At 38.7% G+C, this 17,207-nt stretch overlaps 1 protein-coding gene and 1 long non-coding RNA gene across 6 annotated transcripts in view; one reads left to right on the top strand and one right to left on the bottom strand.

Annotated features, from left to right (window-relative positions):
• ntrk3b (neurotrophic tyrosine kinase, receptor, type 3b) overlaps positions 1-17,207 on the bottom strand; it is a 327,306-nt gene that overhangs the window by 192,620 nt on the left and 117,479 nt on the right. For all 5 annotated transcript variants that reach the window (XM_016669998.1, XM_016669995.1, XM_016669996.1 and 2 more), the window contains exon 4: positions 16,326-16,394. In XM_016669998.1, the coding sequence (XP_016525484.1) occupies positions 16,326-16,394 (69 nt within the window). The remainder of the gene's footprint in view (positions 1-16,325; positions 16,395-17,207) is intronic.
• On the top strand, positions 2,427-2,802 carry LOC107835891 (uncharacterized). Its single transcript, XR_001661731.1, has 2 exons — positions 2,427-2,662; positions 2,709-2,802. It is a non-coding gene; the product is annotated as an uncharacterized LOC107835891 (long non-coding RNA).

Raw genomic sequence — 17,207 nt, 5'->3', positions numbered from 1 at the left:
GTTTTCAGTTAACGCTGAGCGTGCAAACCACGAGGGAATGAAACTCAATGGAGCAGCAAGGCTCAGGCTTTCCCTGTTCTGCTGTAATTATGGTGATTATTAATAATAGCCGCCACCTTCACACATTAGCCATGTTGCCTCTAGGCTGAGCTGATTGGCACCTGTACTGGGACAAATACTTTGGTTAAATAAGAAAACCTTGTGGCCCTGCAGCCAGCTGGTGAGGTGCAGCAAGACATTTGTGAGGCTTTGGTGTTACAGGAATGAGACCGAAAAAAAAGAAAGCAAGATTTCTGACCAGCAGCTGGAAGTTGATGCATGTCTGAAGGAGAATATTTTTGGATTTATAAGGCACAAACACAAATAGGAGTATGGCCAACACAAAGAGCGGGCTCCATGGTGTTCCCCGAACGCTAGCTAACAATCCACCCTGCTACTACAGAGGGGAGGCAGCGCTCACCACCAGAGGCTATTTCTGGGATGTGTACACACAGGTGCTCCAGCTTAGCAACCGTGCATCACAAAGAACTGCAGTGGTGTTCGTGAGCTTTGATCTCAGCTTGAACGCGCCGCTTACTTTCTCGGCGCTATTATCAGGAATTATCTAAAATCCTGGGTGTTTAATGGAACTTTTGATATAAATGTTAACACATTTCCAAAATTTGAGAGTTTGATCATCGTGACGGGAGGCGCAAGTGATGTCTTGTAATCTTTTGGATGTTGTCATGCTTTGATAGGAAGATACTTGGCTGGAAATAATTAATTAAGATATTTACCGTCAAATGAATCACATCCAGCACAGAAGGTTTTGCTTTACATAAAGCACACATTTTCATGTGTTGACAATGATCTGCAAAATATTCTGGAAAAATAGATGCTTCTTGTACAGTAAGAGAAGATCTACACCACACACCAATCCAAACACCACCATGTATACAAAAAAATAAAAACAGTGAATGATACTGCAACACAGCATTTGCAGCACCACAGTGTGATTCAGTACTTAACAGGTCAGCAGTTTTCCAGAGAATATTTAAAAAAGCATATAGCAATCCTTTAAACACCTAGAGGTCCAGCATTAATAGATTAACAGCTTATTCTACTAAACAATGTTTGCAATCTTACAAATATGGCATTTTGAAAGATACTTTGGTCTAAAAATGATGAAATAAGGGAAGTGTGACATGAAATATAAAGTCTTGCCTTATATTTAATGTATATGTGGCACTTTCAATAAACTCTCATTCTGATTTGTATACCGAGTATAATGGTGTGGAATTCACAGTATTCTGCTCATGACCAGGTACTTTACTTTTTTGAGACGTTGTCAAATCATTTTAATGTTTTTGGCTGAATTAAAGAATTCAGCCAAACATCTGGGGATGAATCTTAAAAGGCAGTGGGAACCTCCAGTTTCAGGCATCCACCCTCACAAGTCAAATGAACTCTCTGCATAGTGCCTAATGAGATGAAGCAATGTTATTGAGTCAGTGAGTATTGTGGGCATCTGTGAAGCAGTGCCCAAGTGCAGTTTACTCCTGCTGTAATGTTTTAACTTTCACAATAAATCTGCAGTAGATGGGTTTACTGTGGAGATCAAATTGTGTAGGATATAATCTTAAATTTGTAGAAATGTGGTGTAGGAGAATTGCTTTCCTGTGGTATCATCTACCCTGACGCTATTGAAATGAAACACTGGCACAAAACAGTACAAGGAGGAGGATAAAAAATGTCACTAGCAAGATATATAAATTGCTACAAATTGCAATAGCAATAAATTGATCCAAGAATATGGTTATGCTGATTCATATTATGTTTATACATAGCAACTCTTAAAATACTTGATAGGTACAATCATAATATTTTCATAATAGTTTTTTAAGATTCTTAAGTCCAAAAAAAGGCAATTAGTTAAGGTTTGGATCCAGAGTAACGAGAAATGTATTGATACTTTGTAAAGCAACCATTAACCAAGTCAACTCCAAAATGCTGTTGAAAAATCAGTTCATGACTCTTTTCAGTTAAAAAACATAAGACAGCATCTGATTCCTCATTTCTAACTTAACAGTTCAGTACATGACACGGCTCTACCCAGCTACTGAAAAACAAAACTGCAAATCAGATGCCAAGTATCACTGAAAGGAAAAACAGCAACTTAGTTGTCTTAATTCACACTGTGGTAATCAGACATTAAAATGTCTTGCTGCACAATATTCTTCATACTGTTCATATTTATGTTTTTTGGGGGGCACGAGGGGATTTATGGAGTTGATAGCATTTACAAAAAAAGCATTTTCTGGTCACAGTCTTTCAATAGTTTACATTTCTGAGTGAATGTCTAGTTTTAAAGATAATGTCTTGTTGTCCTAACAACCTAAGGAGATGAATGGAGTGGAAACTGGGTAAGTTGTGATTTTCCTACAGTTCTGTGCCTGACTAGAAGGAATCTGCAATGATAATACTGACTTCAGTTCCACGGTTTGCTTGTGCCTAGAGAACGGCTGATTCAGATTCAAGGCTGATCGATTGGGGCATCTCTAGCTGTGTCAGCAACATTGACGTAAGCGAGACTGCTGCTTCCAAACTATAAGTAGATCAAGTCTCTGAGCTTTAGCCTTTTAGCACTGATTTAAAGTTAAAGGCACATTTAGCTCCCCGAGAGGTTTTCACTGTTGCTGTTAAAGGTTTTTAAAACAAGACATCTGGAGGTTTTCTGGCACCTTCCTATAGGGGTATCATGCTACAAGCCTTCTGTAGTTCACACTTTTCTCACTTTCTTGCACCGTCTTATCATGCAGGGGAGGGAAACAAATTCATAATTGATGACACTGTGGCTCAAAAGAAGGAGGCTGACACAGCACAGACAGCAAGGAAGGAAGAACCGACTGAAGTTTCTAGAGAACTGAAAAGGACAGTGAGCACCGACCACTGTGAATAACCAATTGGTGCATTCATTTATCGCCTGGCTCCAGAGATACAACAGTGCCAAAGTAGCTGGGTTCCACTCAGCACTGTGCTACATTTATACATCACCATGTGTTGATGCTATTTGCCCATTAAAGAACTATACGTTACTGGTTTTGACTTGCCTTTAAATTCTCCATACTCTAACTTATCAGTGATACACATGTACATTTATTTAATGAATACTTCATTGGGTTTGTTTATAAATACATTCCATTTATATTTTAAAATGGCAAACAAATCGAGTAGTAATATCTACTTCATGTACAAATAAGTTTTAGAATGACATATGTCCATCTGTCTTCTGTTCTTATAACTGCAAGTATTTTTAAAATGTAAAAGCTGTTATGATTAATTGCATATGCAGCTCTAATGAACAAAGTCTCATTGCATGGCAACAGTTTTTCTTCAATCCCTTCACAAAGGTACACAGTTGTGTGGTAAACTTAAGATGGTAAAGCCACATTTTCCTTAGCAACAATAAAACAACATCAAAAGCTCAATCTCTCATCTTTGCAGATTTTCTTTTGCAGTTGTGCGTTTTGCTGTTTTGGAAAAGTTTTGATTAACCAACTATTATAATGACACAATATAATTTTTAATTTATCTAAACAGTTTCTCCATTTGAGTGCTAAACTACAGTATGCCATGCTGTTTTTTTGAATAATTTGCCACGCTCTACCAGAGTTGTTTAGTGGCACCGGAGCAAAAATAGAAGTGACGCTTTCACACAGAAAATACTTATTACACACAAAGTGATGGTAAAACAGAAGCACGCCGTCAGTTAATTGGGTTTTACCAAATAGATGACTGAAACATTGGCAAGTAAAAAAAAAAAAACTTGGCAAAGTGTTTAAGGATTTAACCCTTAGCTACAAAACCAATACACCTTAGATTTCACCATCATTTCACAAAAAGAACAAAATGTTAATTATACCTTTGTTGTAACAATGCTTCTTGGTAAAAACAAAAATTGTATTTTTTGGAAAGCCTGTTTATTTCCCCTCTTAACGATGCTGGTTTTGTTAGGAAAATGCATTTGTAGGATTTTTCATCAGTCCCACCTATGAAAAAAAAAATGGCCATATTCTTCTTGCCAATGCCCAATAGCTTATTCACAGCAGCTACAGTCTACAGCTTACAGATCTGTGTTCTTTCATTCTTCATCACATGAGATTAAAAACTGCTAAGAGTGTCAGACCAGGAGTCCCAAGCCGTGGTTCAACTCTAGTCCAAGTACGTCGTCTTTTACTTTTGCAACTTCATTCCAATTTGAGTCAGAGTTTCAAACTTGAGATGTCATCCTTGTATTAAGTTAATACAAAAAAATAAATTGTAAAATTATATGTATATGCCTGTATAGTAAAGATCAGCATATACATCCTGGGGGATAGGGGGTTGTGATATAATTTGAATCCTGGAAATTGTTGGTAAGCAGTAGCAAACGCTGTTAGCCAATCCTGGGTAATGAAATTTCAGCTAAAATAAGGAGTTTTATGCAATAAAAGCACATTTACATTTTATCTAAACATCTAATTTTAAATGTAGTCTACCTATTGCAGTACAACTGAAAGCCAAGTTAGTATTCAATGAGAAAAAATAGATATGCAAGTATAAGGGTCTGTTTCTATTAGCTTATTTTTCCTGCACTGCAGCTGCTGTATTAACACACATCAATAAAACTGTGATTCTGCTGGTCCATTGATATCCATCCATCCATTTTCTGAACACCCTTGTCCCTCAGTGGGGTCGGGAGGGGTGCTGGTGCCTATCTCCAGCTAACGTTCCGGGCGAGAGGCGGGGTACATCCTGGACAGGTCGCCAGTCTGTCGCAGGGCAACACAGACACACAACCATGCGCACACACACACACACCTAGGGGCAATTTAGACAGACCAATTAACCTAACAGTCATGTTTTTTGGACTGTGGGAGGAAACCGGAGTACCCGGAGAAAACCCACACATGCACAGGGAGAACATGCAAACTCCATGCAGAAAGACCGGGGCCGGGAATCGAACCCAGAACCTTCTTGCTGCACGGCAACAGCTCTACCAACTGCGCCACTGTGCAGCCGGTCCATTGATATTTTTATTGTTATTGTTGTAGCTTAGAAAAAGATACGGCCGAGACGCCACACCATTCGATTGTATCACAGCGTCTTTGAGCAGTGGAGAGACAAACAGACACAGATTTATTCAAAAGTAATGGGTTTAATAAACAGATGCTGCCAGGAGCTGGCACACATCTGCTGCACTGTTGCTTTCCTTCCACCAGCACCACCAAATTATGTTCACTTTTCACTGAGCAGCAGGAGGCTGACACATCAGAATTTGGACAAAGAATGGCTTTTAATCAATCTGGGGCAAATTCAGTAAGAATAAAGAAAGTAAGCTCAGTCGACGACAGATATGCATCACGTGATCAAGTCAAGCAGTCAAATTCACAAAATGTTGCTTTTTTCCAATTCCTTTTTTTTTTTAAATTGTAATTGATTGAGCACACAATCAGTTGTTTCAAGGTGCAATTGTTTTCATGCTGCAAAATAATGAAGAAATCATACTTTGCTGGATCCATCCATGTCTGATTTCTTTGCCTGATTTTTTTTTTTTTTTATGCTTATCCACAGGAAACACCTGCACTGCATTCATAGGAGCAGAGGAAGATTGTGTTGGTTCAGAGATGACAGTGGGTAGGGGTAAACAAAGAACAGGAGGCAAGGATTTTAGCTTTCTATTTTTAAATATTTCAGCAAATGCTCTGCTGTCACTGTTACTTATCTCGCCATGTATGTTAGCATCTCAGTAAAGATGTTGTAGATAAATGGAAGTTCAAATTACAAGCCTGTTCCCTTTTGGAAGAAGGTTTGTTGCTGCCTGTTTCGTACCGGGTGTGCATACATGGATGAAGGGTGTGGGATTCACACTGATTGACTCCATGATAACAATATGTTCCTTTTGCTATGTCATGTTATTTTTTTAAGTTATGCTTTTTATATTTAAAGCTTAAACAAGGTTTATCGCTCTAAGTGCCCCTGTGGTCAAATCATTGACTATTATCTTAATTTTTCAGATAATAGTGTGGGCTTCTGACAGCTCCAAGATTTCTAAATATAGACTTGAATTGAATCTTCATCAGCACAGACAGAGCATCTGCATAGCATCACAGAAGGTAAAATAACATTATGAATGGACTATTTATGGGTAGTGCAGTTTAGACAACATAAACTGACCAGGTGTCACAGGTCAATGTGGCAACATCTGTTGATTTTCTTGTGATAAATTAAAATGGAAAATGTCTTCAGGTTACTTTTACCATTGTCCAAAATTAAGGTTAAATATCCAGGCCTTGATAACACTAGGCCTGTGGTTTTTTATTATTATTATTTTTCAGTTGTGGTCTTCATGTCACTTCGAATATGTTCAAAAAAGCATGATGATTACTACTGGAAACTGTACTTGACATTTCAGGGACACCATACAGAAAAGCTGGCTCTATATATACCTTTAAGTTCTGGAAGCTAACCAAGCGCTTTGCTGCCACCCTGAAGACTAGAATTAAAAAGTACCACTTTAGCCTAAGTTTTGAAATCGGGTAACATTTCTCTAGAAGTCAGCAAAACTCTCTGAACAAGGGGTTTCCTGATCCCGCAAGAACTTGTTTCAGTGGTAGGAAATCTCAAAGCATGCACTCCTTCTGCACCGGTCTGTGAGCCATAACTCTAACTTCCTGTCAGCTCCCGGGTCACAAATGATGCTCTGTTTGGAATTTTTTTCCTTGACTGATTGATTTAATTACATCAACAATGTAATCTGGGTGTAAAGTTAAAAATGTCTGTGCATCTGCACTATGTGGTCGGGTGTGTGAATTGTAATCTCTCAAAATGACACATGGTCTTCAGATTTTGCTGTCACCGTTTTGAAAAACTAGCCAAAAATAGAAAATATTCAGTTAACGCCACCTCTGTTGTAATGGGCACAATGAGTAATTGAGAGGAGCTTTCTATCTAAAGCGACATAAAAGCAGACTAATTTTTTTCAGCAGATTTGAGGCAAGCTTATTGAGTAATAGATTTTAAATGGGAAAGGAAAAAAACATTTTTGCCATTGGCATCCACCCATCTGTTAATTTGTTTATGTGCACATATACAAATGGTCTTTTTTTAGTTGGAAAGTAGTGACGTCTAATTATTTCATGTGTAGTTTCTGTATCTTCTTTAAAGTAGTTTTAATCTTTATAAAGCTAATGTGTGGCTAATTTTAACTTCTTAAATTAGCGTTGGACTGCTTCTTAAGAAATAAACTTTAGTAATTTACCTGTCACATTGCCCCTATCAAGTTCGGCAGATCATTCCTCCATTAAGTGCAGATTACTGGTTTGATCGGTTCATGTGTCAGACGCCTTCAGAAAAAAAATCCATCTTGCGGCAGGGGACATAAATGTTTGACTGTGCGTTGGCTGCTGCATTGTGGATAAAAGAGACACCAACAGAATGAAGAGATTCGCTATGCACATCGCCTCGGGTGGATTGTGCCAGTTGCTAAAGAAGGAGACAATTTTTTTTTTCTTCCCATTTCTTTCTCAAGACCAGAATAAGCTTCCTCGAAAACTGACACTTTGGCTGAATGCTGCTAACTCTGCTACAAGTAATCTCCAATAATATCACCCTGGAAGCTGCAGTGGCACATTTCACATTTAGCATTTATCCCCCTCCCCGCCCCCTCCGTTTTTACCCCCTGCCAACGTGCTCTGGCTTCCCCTTGGCAGAGCTGTGCAGCACTCTGCAGTACCTGCAGTTGCTCAGCTAAAGGGCAAACAGACAAAGAGGCAGAGGCGATTATCTGTGTCTCATCCAGAGGCAGCACACAGCAGTCATCTATTATGGAGCCTCTATGTGATGTTGGAGCCTTTCACAGGAGCCACAAAAGACTTGAGATTATTGAGATTCCCCTGATAGCTTTGCCATTGTTAGCGATATTAATATATTGCAGCGAGTGTGAAATATCTGTGCAGCGAACCTGCAAAACAAAGCAACTGTTGTGCTGTTGCACTCCGCGAGCGCTCGGCAAATACAACCTGATAAACTTGAAGCAGTGACTTACACAGAGTCATGTAAACCAACTCCTTTTGACTTTCAGCTGCTGTCACACGTGCTCAGGTTGTAATGAGCCGGTTGTATTTGTCCAAACAAAGACACTTTTTGGTTTTCACAAATCTTCAATGGTGTTTAAAAAGATCATAATCAATGCACATTAAAACTGGTCCAGTGTTTTTGTAGTTCTCCAACTGTGCTTTTAGTAATTTATTCTCCATGTAAATTGCAAAGTTTTGGTTCAGTCAGTTCAAGTGTTTAAAATGTGAACTCCAGCTACTCAGCTGCACACTACATTCTTTAAATAAAAGTGTGAAAACGTTTTATTTAGAGCCAGCACAAAACACATGTAACTTAATTGCTTCTGGCTAACACTGTTAACAATGACTAGTCTTTTTAAAAAGTCTTTTTAAAATATTCTTCTCACTGTGTCTCCAATTAAATGAGGAGAGGGTAAGAAGATCTTATTATTTTACACTTAAATACTGGCGTAGTTCTTATGAAATCAAAGTCTATTGTATGAAATTCTATTTACTTGCTAAATCAGCCAATGAAACTGCATGGGAGGGTGAATCAGATCAGTTTTTAAGACTTCTATATTTAAGTAGAAAAAGGAAGATCCTGAATTGTCCTGCCGTTTGGTGCAGTTGACAGACTGCTTATCTGTTCGCCAACAATCCACAGTTACATAAACACTGAAGAAGCCTCAGCCATTTTTAAATTATTCAACTGGTGTCATTTTGGAGGCTTGGAGAAAAGAAACATGACAGGGTGGCAGAAAAGATATAAATGATTTGTAAGCTCTGTGAGAATACTGTGACTGGCTGTTAGCTGCTACTTGAAAGAGGCAACCCTTTTTTGTTTTCTTGACTATTCGTAATGTGTTTATTCCCATCTAATCACAGGAAATGTAAAATACTAATACAGGTCATACATGAATTGAATAATTCTATTCTTAGCAGAAAACTAGAAATTCACAGTTTGAGTCAAATAAAGCTTTTATTCTTATTGCTAAAAATATAATTTTTTAACTGTTGTTTTTTTTTTATTATTAGAAGTACATCAAATTACACCAAGTGCTCAATTCTGGATTGAGTTTACACTGACTGCTGATTCTTTGTAACATGTTTTGTTTATGTATTTAAAAAAAAAGAAATTTGTTAGTTTCCCACAGAAATAGCTAAAATCTTCTTTTGCTCTCGTTAGCTGGTGTATTGTTCTACCTCTAGCAATAACCCAAAATATCCCCCTTGAAATCCAATCAGTTGGCATCTTTAGCTATTTTGTAACTCTAGAGTTGTCAGCTACAAGCATATAAACAAGAGGGTATCAAGGTTAAAGTATATGCCTTCATATTCAGCATTCATAATGGCTTACTCTCATCTCAGCATACAAAATTATGTGCTGAGAGAAAACTTCAGCTTGTGCCACTAGACCTCATTACAGCCTGAGTGCTCAGTGTTTTAGCTTGTGAATCAAAATCATGCAAAAGCACATAGTGCAATGCACTATTATACTATTAGAGGCAGTTAAAAAAAATCTAACTCCACTTCATTAATTGCTACACACCAGTTTTGATTGAATGAAACGTGTTTTACAGCAAGTTAATTATGTGTAAAGTAGAAGTTTAAAGCAGAAAAGGCTTCTTACAACTCCTAACAAGAACAATCAGCGCCTCTTTGATAAAATAGCCAATTGTTTGATAGCGGTGATTTCAGTTGAGACGAAATGCCTTTTTCCCCCCTCTGCTCACTCTCTTTTTGGTCTCCATGTTTGAAATGTATTAGTTAGAGGTTTTTCAACTATAATTGGTATGTGCCACAATGCGCACACAACTTTCTGCCATTATTTTATTCAATCCTTTTAATACAAAACAATTTAAAAAAAAATAGTGGGAGTAATTATAAAGAACCTTGAATTAACTGGAATGAAGCACAATGAATTCATGAGTGAAGAGATTGTCGTTTAAAGCTCAGAAAAGGAGCCGCGGTCTAATTCCGGGTGTACAAATCGCTTCACACTCATCACAGGTAACCGTCACCGACGCATTGCCGCTTTTAAATTGGCTCTTTTTATTTGCAGACTCACAAAAAAAAATTACATAAAGCAATGCAATTATAGTCGCACTGCCAAGAGTGACTGAGATAACATGAGTAAGAGTCACTGTGATGGCGAAGGGCTATGCACTCTTTTTGTCACATAATATGGAAATTATTTCAGCGGGTTTGATCTCCCTGAATTTGCATAATGTCTGTGTGGCTGAGCAGCATGGGTGGATACTCATCACCTGATACTATATTTTGAGTTATTCTAATAATTAAAGGCAATAGCTTCCCTTCTGTGTGTGCTTTATTTGGCCTGATTGAGCGATTGACATTACCGTGCTAATACGGCACCGAGCGAACACACATACATGGCGAGGAGGATAATGATGTCGGGGCGGCACCGCACACTCTGCCCGTGATGGAGTGACTCATTTCCCATTAGCGGGGCCTGATTCCACATGGTTTCCTTCTTGCATAATGCCCCGACGACCGTCTGTGCCGCCACGCCGCTCCGACTGACACCTCTTAACCAAACACACGAAATGGAATAGACACGAAGCCTCGCTGCTCATCGGCATTCAGGAGGAATCGCCCTCGCCCTGCTTTTCATGTAGGACAACAAAGGCACCATTTGTGCACATCTGAAACGTCGCTTCAAGAAACAGGACAGAGTCGAAGAAGGGGGGGGAGAAAAACTATAAAAAATGGAGGGATGTCAGCCATTTCAGTTAGCTCCACATAACGAAGACAGTAATTTCAGCTCATTTCTGCTGGGTTATAGAGAGCTCTGAAAAGTTTTAAATAAGGCCAGAATGTCCTGATCTTCTTTCCCCCACACATACAAGTGAAAGAGTGCCTTACCACAGTCATATTGAAAAATTTAGGAATTCCCCATTAAATATTGAGTTTCTTTTGCAAGAAATGTTCACAGAATGAGTTCTAATCTCATTAGAAGATCTAAATGGACATGCGTTTTCCAGCTAAATTTCCTGGTACATTTTGGATCATGTCCAAACGTTTCAATTTTATCTGTCCAAAGACAATTACTTCAGAAGTCCAGCTCTTTGTCCATGTTATCTCTGCAAAATGTTACTCTGAAATTATTTTTTTCTCAGCAAACAAAAGGTTTCCCACTTGTAGACCCCCCATGAAAGTTAAATTTGTACATTTCCTTTGAAATTATAGAGGCATTCACTTTGTGTCATCAGTACAAAGAGCTCCCTCTGGGGGTTCTGAGATGACATTTTAGGGTTTGTGGAGACTTCTTCTTTTACCATCTTGTTTGCTTTCAGGGTAAGCTTACTTAGATAGCCACACTTGGACATCTTGGTTGTTTTGACTGTCCTCCATTTGTAGACAATTTCTGAGTTCAATTTATTTGCGCAAGACTTGTTTTAATTCATAAGCTGCTCTAGTCTTCTTTACAAAGGCCTCACGCAGCTCTTTTGATCTCACCAGTGTGACAACATAAACTCAACATCAAGATTAGAGACACAAAGGGGATGTACAAGAAGAAGCTGCAATGTAAGTTGGAATATACAAGATGTGTGTTCAGGGACGAAAAATAAGCAGAATAAAAATCAGGCATATGGAAGTCTGAACAGACCCAGAAAACGTTTAACGGGTTCATTTCAGGAATCAGCTCTGCATCCTCCTCTCTTGCTTTCAGCTAACAGACGTCCCATCCAGTCAACACATGGCCTGTCACAATAACAAATTTTACTGGACAATAAATTGTCGCAGAAGTTATCGCGATAACCAATAATATTGTTGCTTTGAGACCATTTTCAAGAAATATAATGGTAAAGGAATAATGATGCACGAACATGTTCTCAAATATTAATTTTTAGTGAATATTTTAAAACTGGAACTTTAAATATCCAAACAAACGAGAAAAAAACAAATCAAATTATGAAGTCTTTGTAAACAAAATTGACAGCTAAGTCCAAAACACCAGACTGAAAACTTTTATCATCCAGTTTTTGTTAGAAAGAGAAAATCATGCAAATGAAAATGATTGAACTTGTTTTAATTTATCATCCGTTTAATTGATTTATTATGACAGGCCTAGTCGACACACAGCTTCTTGTCACACCTCATGGTTCATCTTTTGCCTCAGTCATAGATCATGTTGCTTCCTCATTGTTGTCCTCAGCCAAATCAGGAGACACTTGTGCTGCCATCATCTGCCCCTCCAGCCTGTTTGACGCAGGGCATCAGAAGAGGCAGCTGGAGAGGCTGGACAAGAACAGCACTGCAGGTCCACACTGTGTCAGCTTCAGAGTCCTTTTAACAACATGGGATTCTGCTGCACATTTTTAACTCCAGCCTGAACAAGGAGAAGGTTTGTGTGCTATGGAAGACAATACTGTCTTGTTTCACTAAGAAAGTTCGCCCGCCTGTCGCTAACAATCGAACTGTTGCGCCAACATCCCACAAATAAGGTTCTGGAGACTCTTGTTGATGCACATGGGACCATCATACAACTCAAACTCACTAGTTATATAATTTCCCAAGTGAATTTAACACAATTCAGCCAAATTTACCACATTGGAAGGTCCAGAAGACAAGCGAAGGCCTAAAGCATCACCTGGATCGATGCCTAGCTAACAAACAAACCACAGTTTGTGAGACTTGATCATTGAGTGTCTGACCAGCTGGACTGTACTCTCGCCATTTCTTTTTACTCTGTATTCCTCAGACTTTCAGTACAAGCCAGAGGCCTTTCATCCACAGAAATATTTGGATGGCTCTACATTTGTTTGTTGTATCAGAGATTGGCAAGTAGCTGAGTAAAGAGAACTGGCAGACCACTTTGTGGAATAGTGTGGGGGGGAAATGTCATCTTTAATGTGGAAAAAAGCAAAGAAGGATTGTTGATCTCAAGAGAAACAGGAATAGGTGGGACACGAAGGCGACAAAGGAGCATAGATACCCTAACATACACCTAGACAACAGTCTAGGAGGGGAACACAGCAGTGAAGTCGACTACAAACTGTACTTGTCAGGGAAGCTTAGGTCCTTTAGGTTTTGCAGCAAGATGTTGAGTATGTTGAGTGAAATTTAATCTGCCATCATGTGAAGGGGAATAGTATCAAAGTCAGTGACTTAAAATGCTGAACAAGCATTTGAGGAAAGTTGGGTCTGTGAATGTAGAGTCTTTAGAAATTAATATGCAACCCTGAGCATCTTCCTTGAATGACTTTCATACAAAAACGCTCCCATTGCCATCTAGAGTCTTTAAAGAAACTTGCATAGTAGTTTTAGTTACTATAACAGTATGAATAAAGTAATTACATGCTAGTGTTTTTAATCACTTTATTTGAATTTATGTGTGATTGTTTCACAGCTCAATACCTCCATATAACCTACTTTGTATTTAATTTCATACACAACTAGATCAGGATGTGTGTGCATGCACACACATATTAAGAAACTATCTGGTTTAAAATGAGCATCACTGGACATAGTTGGTGAGTATCAAGAGTGGAGGGATCTGAAATCTAAAAAGTGTTCAATAATCAGTCAAAACAGGAAGTGAAGGTCACGGGACTCAGGGGAAGCATCAGATATTAGAGAGCACTACTAGCACTTGACATATTTGGATCGAGGTCACATTGTGGGTTTGTTATTTTGTTTGAGGTCTTTTGGTCAAGTGCTGGTGTTAAATGTCAGTTATGATTTCTGGATGTCTCTGAATAATCCGTCAGTCATAACAAGCCTCTTGCAGTCTTTCAACAGGCACCGTTCAGTCCTTTGCTCAGAGGTGAGTCTCATTGACAAATCAGAAGCACATGGTTTTCACTTATGTGAAAACCACAGTTTGGGGGGTTGCAGATTTGTGATCTGTTTGTGTAGAAAAGTAGAAAAATACAAAACTGAAAAGGAAGGAATAAACTGAATTTCCTACAAGAAAATAATTTATATATATTCTTCTCTTTACAGATTTCCTTACATCTAAAAACGTCCAGTGTTTTTTCTCTTTAACATCTGACTCGTGGTTTGCTTTAAATTCTCTGTTTGATATGAACCTTTGAAAGGAAGAAATCAAGTATGCGCAAGTGAACGACTGCAGAAGGTCTTAACAACCCAGAGAGGCATGTACAGATGGCGAAATTTATGCCACACAGGTTGGCGGTTGCGCAGAGAAAAGCTAATGTGTCTATGATGCAGTGTCTGTGTCTGGTGACCTTTGCTCACAATTCAGACGGACTGCCAGGCTGTCCAGTTCATAACGTTGCCACTTATTGCATTCGGTGATCGTTCTAGATCGCCAGATCCTTGCAAATTCAATCATCTACTCCATTTCACTTGTCTGCATGTGTATTAAATAATGGCAACATTAAGGCATAGCAAAACAACGCGATTGAACTTGAAACATGACAATGTCAATACAGCAAGCCATTACCAGATAATGATTTTAACAGTTTACCCAGTGATTGTTTCTTTATCAGTTCAGTAAGTAAATATATTTCATTAAATCCAGATAAGAGGCAGGATTAAATAAGTGTTCACCTCTTCCTACTCCTTTTCAAACAGAAAAGTAGCAGTAAAAAAATTATTTTGTCCTTGGTTATGTCTGCACATGTTCTCTTTTCTACTGATTGCTTGTTCTATTGTTCTATAAAACCTGCTTGAAATAAATAAATACAAACTTCCCCTTAAAAAATGTCCAAGGGGTTCACGTACGTCTAGGCTAAATTTGGCAGGTATTTGGTTTAAAAGTGAATGATTTTCATATTAAAGGTTCAACTTACATTTCAATGTTCTATGACTGCATCCAAGTGGTCAGATAATAGCTGAATTAACAAGAAAGTAAGTCAGTTTCAAGCATACAGCATACTGAGGTGAGCATAGGACAGACTCATTAATATTCCGCCTATGTTGCAACAGTAGTTTAATCAACTTTGCAGTAGAGGCATGCAAGCATGTTATACATGTCCTAGAAATGTGTTGCAGTTGTGTTTAATGGTTAAATTATGCTCACCACAATGTCATCTGCAAACCATGAAATCACTTCCTCCCAAAACTACTGAAACAAAAGGCATATGTTGTAATGGAAGTAAAATTATTTTTTGACGTCGTTTTTGACAAAGGGAATAAAAATACATGAAAAATAAAGAATTCAAACCCCCTGAATACCTGACCTTTGAGTGAAGATTAGAAAGCAACATGCTCTGAATGATTCTTCCACTTAAAGCATGCATGATTTAAAAGATGGACTCATGGTTCAGCAAACACCACAAGCCTAAAGAGGGAAGTCAAATGGCAAAACAACAGCTAAGGTGGAGCTAATTGGCTGGGAAGAAAACATAAAAGCAGAATTTTCTCTGTTCCAGAGAGGGAAAGAGAAAAAAAAATAAATTTACAGCCCACTAACAGGCTCTGAGAGGAAGACAGCGGCCCATCTGCCTCTGATCACAGCCTGTAGAGAGGCAACACTTGTGCCGCTCTGGTGTGGGGTTTGGTGTAAGCTCCTTTGTACCCGGAATGAATAAGAAGATTCTTCAATATGGGTTGAGAACCCAGAGATAAGTTAAAAGCTTAATGACAAAATGTGTAACCATGGCATTCATGTGAGCGGGGCTCCTTAACTCTTCCGCTGCTTGTAGCTACAGGAGTACTCGAGATAAGCATTGTGCCAATGCTCTCAGTGGATCTGCCCTGCTTCTACCTCTGAAAATAGCACTATAAGGAGGTCTTCTTGAAATAGTCTCATATCACATCCTGGTACCTCACTTCCACGTACCGCAGGGCCCATACATGCAGCACCAGCGTTTGGAGCCCAGATGAGGTTCAAATGATGGACAGCCCCGGCAGGAGTAATGATGTTTAAATTACAAACGGGTCACTATCGCAATGTTTTCTCCCTCGGGGCTGTCGGAGCAAACTCATTTCATAAACACAATGATCCCTAAAATATTCATAACAAACAAGAAAATGGGGTCAGACGCCCTCCTCCTTTTCATCTATCGTTTTTCTTTTAAGCACATTTATTACACCCACTAATGACTTATAGGATCACAGCATCACAACAATGCCTATAAGGTTTGGTCTTTTGCAAGTGCTCAGACAAATTGGAGGTTTTGTACAACAAAGGCAGGAATTATAATGGTATGCAGCCAAGACAATTTGTATTGAGGCTGATAGTGCACTGAGGACAATGATAAAGTGCTGTAATAAAATTCAAACAAAAGCCAGTAAGACAGACGAGAGGAGACTTACAGCTCGGAGAGTTGGAGGTGCTGGAAGAGCTGCCATGACAGGGTGGTTAGCGGATTCTTCGACAGGTTTCTGTGGGGAAAATGAAAAGCAAAAGGGAGCGATAAATGTAATTTACTTTATTCATAATTATCCATATTCCATCTTGTTTACAGCACCTTTTCTACATTAATATCTGATGTATTTTTGTTTAAAATGTCCCTTAAAGCTCCCCCCCCTCCCCTTGGCGTTACTAAAAAAAACACACATACAAAAAGTGAAATAGTACAGCTACTTCTTTCACATTTTGGTAATCGTATGTGACAAAGTGGCTAAGATTGTATTTCTTCACCACTTGTTCCTTAAACATACTTCTAATTTATTTCATATTTCTATAGTTATCTTAAACATTGAGGTTGTAACTTTGCTTCACTTACTATCCCGGGTGTGTTTGTTGTAGCATTATTTAGCAGTTTACATGCTTTTTTTAAAGCCAACTCTACTGAACTATTAGATAACTTTGAATGTTTCTCTGTTAAAAGGTGAATTTCTAGTACATTACTTGGTTTGTTTCTTTTACACTCACCATTGTTTGTCCCTTTACATTAGTGGTGTCAAACTCCAGTCCTCACGGGACAGTGTCTCTCTGGTTAGCACACCTGGCTCCAATATTAGCTTATTAGCAGAGCTCCGAAGAGCGTGGCTGCATGCTAGTGAGACAGTTTAGCTATTTAGTTCAAGTGTGTAGGACAAGAGACAATCTAAAGGTTGTGGGACTCGAGGTCTGCAGTTTGAAACCACTGGCTTAGATTCTACAACCATAACCATACACATAATATAAGGATAGACGCCACATGGACCGCTCTCGCCTATTGTCGCTGACGAGACTTAGGGTGGCCATCTTGG

Source organism: Poecilia formosa, unplaced genomic scaffold, assembly GCF_000485575.1.
Source record: "Poecilia formosa unplaced genomic scaffold, Poecilia_formosa-5.1.2 Scaffold29, whole genome shotgun sequence".
Lineage (NCBI taxonomy): Eukaryota > Metazoa > Chordata > Actinopteri > Cyprinodontiformes > Poeciliidae > Poecilia > Poecilia formosa.
Note: the sequence above shows the minus strand (reverse complement) of the source record. Positions and strands in the feature narration are given on the sequence as shown.